This window comes from Podarcis pityusensis, assembly GCF_964106645.2.
Source record: "Podarcis pityusensis genome assembly, chromosome: W".
Lineage (NCBI taxonomy): Eukaryota > Metazoa > Chordata > Lepidosauria > Squamata > Lacertidae > Podarcis > Podarcis pityusensis.
Window position 1 is genome coordinate 28,581,794 of NC_138045.1, and position 7,252 is coordinate 28,589,045.

General features: G+C 46.4%; 1 protein-coding gene across 1 annotated transcript; it reads left to right on the forward strand.

Annotated features, from left to right (window-relative positions):
* Positions 1–559: 559 nt before the first annotated feature.
* Positions 560–3,603, forward strand: LOC308467685 (uncharacterized protein; the record flags this gene model as incomplete). The annotated part of the gene is made up of 2 exons (XM_080989404.1): positions 560–1,775; positions 3,522–3,603. The coding sequence occupies exons 1-2, from the start codon at positions 616–618 to the stop codon at positions 3,601–3,603; spliced, it is 1,242 nt and encodes a 413-aa protein (XP_080845530.1). The 5' UTR covers positions 560–615.
* Positions 3,604–7,252: the final 3,649 nt, after the last annotated feature.

The window sequence follows — 7,252 nt, forward strand, 5'->3', positions numbered from 1 at the left end:
TCCCAAGGACTGCTTGCTGCTTGCTGCCCAGGAAGACTCCCCTGTGGTGAGTGCCTGGGGGCCCTGCTCTTGCCACTTACCATCTGGCCTGGGGCGGGGCCTGAAGCCTCACAAGGACTGCTCTGCTGCCCAGGAAGACTCCCCTGTGGTGAGTGCCTGAGGGCCCTGCTCTTGCCACTTACCATCTGGCCTGGGGCGGGGCCTGAAGCCTCACAAGGACTGCTTGCTGCTTGCCTCCCCTGTGTGAGTGCCTGAGGGCCCTGTTCCTTCTTGCCACTTACTATCTGGCCCAGGGTGGGGCTTCACAAGGATGGTTGTTGCCACTGATGCTGCTACTGCCCAGGAGGACCCGGAGGGGTGCAGAGTTCTTTTGAACATATTTTTTATTATTATTATTATTAAATATTTTCCTTTCCCTTTAGATTTTTTATATATGGGGGTGGGATGGATGTTTGGGTGGGCTTGGGACTTTGTTAGATTTTGATGAATTTGTAATTTTTGCAGTTTTTATTTGTATTGTTTTATTGTTTTCTGGGTTGTTGTTTTTTTGTTTGTTTTTATTGTTTTAAGGTTTTATTGTTTTAGGCTGCGAAAGAATAACATTAATTGCCATCAATGGAGGCTACCATGAGGCCTGGGATTGCTACCGTGGAGGGGCGAGGGAGGTATGGCGGTGGGGGCAGATGTTATAGGCGAAGGGGATCGAGATATGGATACGCTCGTACCCCTTCCAATCTGCGCCCCATCCCGAGGGACGAGGGTAGGGTGAGCAAGGATTACTCACCTCCGTCACTGGTGCTGTGCAATGCCAGGTCTATAGGCAATAAAACCGCCACCCTGCGAGATTTCTTTATCTCGCAGGGGGTCGACCTGGCTTGTGTGACGGAGACCTGGGTGCGCGAAGGGGCAACAGTTACCTTACGAGAGATGGCGCCCCCGGGTTTCTCCGTCCTCCACCAGTCGCGGACTGTGGGCCGGGGGGGAGGGGTGGCATTATTAATCCGGGAAGATTGTCCTTTCAGGGCTCTACCATCGCCATCGATCCCCGGCATTGAATGTGTTGGCCTAGTGTGGGGCTCCGAGGAGAGCTTGGCTGTCTGGCTGGTGTACCGGCCACCTAGCGCACCAGCAGCCACCCTGTCAGGCCTATTGGAGGCGGTGGCCGGCTGGGCCTTGGAGTTCCCTAACCTATTGGTATTGGGGGACTTTAACATCCATGCTGATGCCACTCCCTCCTCACAGGCTCTGGACCTGGTGTCTTCCATGGCGACACTAGGGCTCTCCCAGTTTGTTTCGGGCCCCACACATCAAGCAGGCCACACGCTGGATTTGATCTTTGGCGTAGGTATAGATGTGATCATGTCTCCTTCGATGAAGGTGCCATGGTCTGATCACTACGCTCTGAAAGCCAGGATTGACTTTCCACCCCCACCCTGCTTAGGTGGCGAGCCGATTTGGGCTCGCCCGCAGAGGCTGATGGACCCTGATAGATTCCGCCAAGCCTTGCGGGACCTTGCTCCCCCTGGCGACTCATTGACTGAGCTTGTTGAGGGCTGGAATACCCAGCTCCTGGCAGCCATTGATGAGATCGCACCTAAGCGCCCTCTGCGACCCCGCAGAAACCGGGCTCCCTGGTTTACCGAGGAGCTCCGGAAAATGAAGCGGGACCTCAGACGGCTAGAGCGAGTATGGCGGGGTGCCCGTGACGGAGCCTCAAGAACATCTTATAGGGCTTTTATGAAAACCTACGAGATGGCGGTGAAGGCTGCTAAGAAGTCATACTTCTCGGCCTCCATTGCACCCGCTAGCTCTCGCCCAGCACAATTATTTAGTATAATCAGGTCTTTAACGTCCCTTGAGGGACAGCCAAATTTAAATAACAATTAGACACACAGCTGTGAGGCATTTGCGAGCTTTTTTGCGGAGAAAGTCTTGTTGCTCCGCCATGACCTCCCGGCCAATTTGGATACAATAAAGGAACTGGAGGCCCCTCGACTGTCCTCGGGTCCAGTATTGGACCACTTCAACCAGATATCCCCAGCCGATGTGGACAGACTCCTCCGAGCTGGAAAGCCCACCACCTGTCCTCTCGACCCGTGCCCGTCTTGGCTGATTAGAGCATGTCCAGACGAGGTGCGGGCCCTCCTGGGGGATATCATCAATTTGTCCCTTGGCACGGGGACATTCCCAGGGGAACTGAAGGAGGCAGTGGTGCGCCCGCTCTTAAAGAAAACATCATTAGATCCTTTAGATCTATCCAATTACCGCCCGGTTTCGAATCTTCCGTTCCTGGGTAAGGTGATTGAGAGAGCGGTTGCTGAACAGCTTGGTGGTTTTCTGGATGAAACATCGGCTCTGGATCCATTCCAGTCCGGCTTCCGCGCTGGTCATGGGACCGAGACGGCTCTGGTTGCCCTAACAGATGATCTTCGTAGACAGCTGGATCGAGGCGGGTCGGGGCTGCTGATTCTTCTAGATCTGTCAGCAGCTTTCGACATGGTCGATCATGAACTTCTGGACCACCGCCTTGCCGACGTGGGGATCCAGGGCACAGTCCTTCAATGGCTGCGCTCGTTTCTCTCTGGTCGAGGACAGAGGGTGGCGCTTGGGGAGGAATTGTCATCGCGCCACTCCTTGGTGTGTGGAGTACCTCAGGGTGCGATACTCTCCCCGATGCTTTTCAACATCTTTATGCGCCCCCTCGCCCAGCTTGTTCGGAGTTTTGGGCTGGGTTGCCATCAGTATGCCAATGACACCCAACTCTATCTGTTGATGGATGGCCATCCTGACTCGGCCCCAGACACACTGACCAGATGTTTGGAAGCTGTGGCTGGATGGTTATGTGGGAGCCGGTTGAAGCTAAATCCTTCGAAGACAGAGGTCCTGTGGCTGGGACGGGGCGATATGGGATTGGGGGGGGGGCAACTCCCATCTCTTGCGGGGGCGCAATTAGTGCCAGCACCGTCCGTTAAGAGTTTGGGTGTAATCTTCGACACCTCCCTTTCCATGGAGGCGCAGATTGCAGCTATAACAAAGGCGGCATTTTTCCATCTCCGCCAAGCTAAGCAGTTGGCTCCTTACCTCTTTCGCCCTGACCTAGCCACTGTGATCCATGCGACGGTCACCTCCAGACTGGATTATTGTAACTCGCTCTACGTGGGGCTGCCCTTGAGACTGACCCAGAAACTCCAGCGGGTGCAGAATGCTGCAGCGAGACTCCTTACGGGGTCTTCGCTGCGAGACCACATTCATCCGGTGCTATACCAGCTGCACTGGCTCCCGGTGGAGTACAGGATCAGGTTTAAGGTGCTGGTTTTAACCTTTAAAGCCCTATACGGCCTAGGACCCTCGTACCTACGGGACCGCCTCTCCTGGTATGCCCCACAGAGAAACTTACGGTCTTCGAATAAAAACATCTTGAAGGTCCCAGGCCACAGAGAAGTTAGGCTGGCCTCAACTAGAGCCAGGGCTTTTTCGGCTGTGGCTCCGATCTGGTGGAACACTCTGTCACAAGAGACCAGGGCCCTGCGGGACTTGACATCTTTCCGCAGGGCCTGCAAGACAGAGCTGTTCCACCAGGCCTTTGGCCAGGGCACAGCCTGACTCCCTCCCTCGGCAATCTTCGCGGAGCTCTGGCCCAATAGTTGCCAGTGGCTTGAATTAATTAATTTTATAACGAATGATTTTAGACTGTTGTTTTTGCTGTACTTTTGTACTGTTTTATTGTTGTTAGCCGCCCTGAGCCCGGCTTCGGCTGGGGAGGGCGGGATATAAATAAAATTTATTATTATTATTATTATTATTATTATTATTATTATTATTATTATTATTTATGTTCACTTCTAGTTTTTCGAAAATATCAATTATATTCCTCAAATTGTCAGACAAGTGTCTTCCCGGGAGAAAGCCCGCTTGGTCTTTATGAATCTCTTCCATCAACACTTTTTTCAATCTCTTGGCCAAAATGTCTGCAAAAATTTTGTAATCCACATTAAGTAACGATATGGGGCGGTAGTTCTTAAGCTGAGTCTTTTCAGTCTCTGTTTTCGGTATAAGTGTAATGTACGCCTCTTTCTACGACTCTGGTGCCCTTTTCCCTTCCAATATTTCATTGCAGACTTCCTTTAAAGGTTGCAATAACCACTCTTTCAAGGATCTATAATATCTAGAGGTCAGCCCATCCGGTCCTGGAGATTTGCCTAATTGCATGTTTTGAATGGCACCTTCTACTTCCTGTTCAGATATTTTATAATTCAACATTAATTTACTTTCTTGAGAGATTTTTTGTAATTCTTTTGTAATTTTTGTCTTCAAAAATCGGTCTATGTCCATTTCTTTCTGTGGCCTTTGTGTATATAGTTGTTTAAAATACCTCTGGAAACAGTTTCTAATCTCAGTTGGGTTATGTATGTTCTTTCCTTCCACTTCTAAATTTGTGATAGTATTTAATTTTTGTCTTTTTTTCATTTGCCAGGCCAGCAATTTCCCACATTTATTAGCTGATTCAAATGTTTTTTGTCTCATTTGTTTGATTTTCCATTCTATTTCCTGATTCATCATTTCCATATATTGTACGTGATATAACTTTATTTCTCTCAAAATCTCCTGCAACTTTGGTTTTGCTCTCAATTTCTTTTCACTTTCTTTTATTTTCTCCAAAATTTTATCTTTCTTCTCATTTTGGCTTCTCTTCTTTATTGCATTCTGTTGTATCAAAAACCCTCTCATGACAGCTTTGCTTGCGTCCCAGATTACTCTTTTTTCTACATTAGTATTCATATTTATCTCAAAATAGTCTCTCAAGGTTTTTTGGGCCTTTTTATACACGTCTTCATCTCTGAATAAGGTGTCATTCATCCTCCATCTGAAGGAGCCAGTTGATATTAGTTTCATCTCCATCCTTACAGCATTATGGTTGGAGCAGGTTTTTGGGCAGATTTCCACTTTCTTTATCTTTGGTGCCATTCCTCTAGTTACCCATATTTGGTCAATTCTAGTCCATGTCATCTTGGCTTCAGAAAAGAAGGTTCCCTCTCTTCCCAAGGGGTTCTTTGTTCTCCAAGTATCAACTAAGTCCAAATTGTCTGTCATCTCGAAAAATGTTTTCGGTAGTCTACCATCCTTGGTAACTACCTGTCTTTGTGCCTTATCCATGTTTGTAGATACTACTCCATTCATATCCCCCATCAAAATCAGATTGTAATCCAAATAATCCATTAAGGTCTCATGCAACTTTTTAAAGAATTCAGATTTCCACTCATTCGGTGCATAAATTCCTACTATCAAAAATTTCTCTCCTTGAACTTGAATTTCAATTGCCAGAAATCTTCCTTGGTCGTCTTTAAAAATAAATTTCGGTGATAGTCTCTCCTTTGCATAAATCACAACTCCTCTTTTTTTAACTTTGTCAGATGAAATAAACTCCTGTCCCAATCTCTTGTTAATCAGTAGTTTCCTGTGTAGCCTTGTTATATGTGTTTCTTGTAGACAAATCAAGTCCAGTTGTTCCTTTTTTAGTAAATGAAAAACACTTTTTCTCTTCCGAGGAGAGTTGAGACCATTACAATTCCAACTTAACAGTTGCAAAGCCATGATGGGGTTACTTCGCTTTACCTCCAACTGCGCCAAGTGTCTGTTCTTGTTCTGTCGGTGGTGTCACTTTCTCTGGACCATGCAATCCAAAAGATAAGTTTGCTATATCTAGTATTCCTCTTTGCAGTGCTTTTGGCTCTTCTCCAGATTCCACTTCTTTCTGTAAATCTTCTCCGTGGTCCTTCAAAAGCCTATCTTTGTCATTGACTGATCTTATTTTTATCTTTCTTCCTTTATATTTAAAGGACAGGCCTTGAGGAAATTCCCACCTAAAGATGATTCTATTACTTCTCAACAGGGCACCAGATCTCCGTAATTAAGCCTTAAGTCCAAAAGATGTTTTGGAATGTCCTTAAAGATCTCCACACTTGAGTCGTAAATTTCTAAAGTCTTTTGGTAATGCAGATTCAAGATTTTGTCTCTCTCCTCTTTTGTTCGAAGGGTAATCAAGCAGTCTCTCACCTTGTTCTTCCTTCCTCCTCTTCCAAGTCTAAATGCACTCACTATCTTAAATTCTCCCTTCCCCAAATCCTGTTGCCAGAAATCTGCAAATTCCTGCGTAAGAAAGTCAGTCAAATTATCTTTCTCAAGTTCTGGTACAGCCCTGATTCTTAAATTTCTTTGTTTCTCCTTCAGTTCAATCATAGACAACGTCAAACCGTGGTCCTCGAGTTGCCTATATATCGGTGGTATCTTCTCTTGAGTGGCAGTTGCTATATCTTTTGCTTCTTCGGCTGTCTTTCGGGTCAAAGCAGATTCCTGTAGTAATTTTTCAATAGACTCTGTGTTGGTATTCACCTTCTGTCCCAAATTATTAATGCTTGTAGTATTTTGGTCAATTTTAACTGATGCTTCGGCTACTTGTTTATTTGTTTCAGTTACTTGTTTAGTTAAATTTTCCAAAGATTCATTAATTTTCCCAAGTGCCTGAGCCAAAACGTCTTCGGACGACATTACTTTTGGTTTAACTTGTGGAGGTGCAGCCCCTGGTAATCCAGATGGTCCAGAAGGACCAGATGTTGAAGCTCTTCGCTGCAACGCCGTATCTGTCCGATAGGGTCTGCCAGACCTAGTAGTTTTTTCCTGCGTCAACTCTAACTTTCCTCTTCCATCTGCCATAACACTCTCATGAGAGTCCAAGGTCGATCCCACGGCTGGAATTTGTTTTGAAATGGAAAATTCCCCTAGCCCAGTTGTTATTGTAGCAATGTCAAGCCTCCTCTAGGGGGACACAGTAACAGCCAAAGCTTGCAACTTTAGGAAAAGAAAATAGTCCTTATAAGTCCCCCAATTCACATAAAAACAACAGTTTCAGTTGCACTTAATCAGTTACTTTAAAGCCAGAAGTCCAGAAACACTGTATCTCTCTTGCAGAGTTAGCTGTCAAAAGTCCTCTGCTTACCGAAAGGCTTTCCACAGAGCGGCATTCCTTATCTTGGGGCAGTCCGTTCCCAGGTTTTAGGCAGTGGATTTTAGCTTCCTTTTTCCTTTTTTTTTTTTTGCAGATAAATACAGTTCAAACCTTTCCCCCCTCCTCTCCTGCAATCCGGAGGGGAGATCGCTTTCCTGATGTTGAGATTTAAATCTTTTTTCAAACGTCTTTCAGAGTTTCCGCTTACAGTCTCTTTGCTTTGATCTATTTACAAGAAAGGAAGGCAGA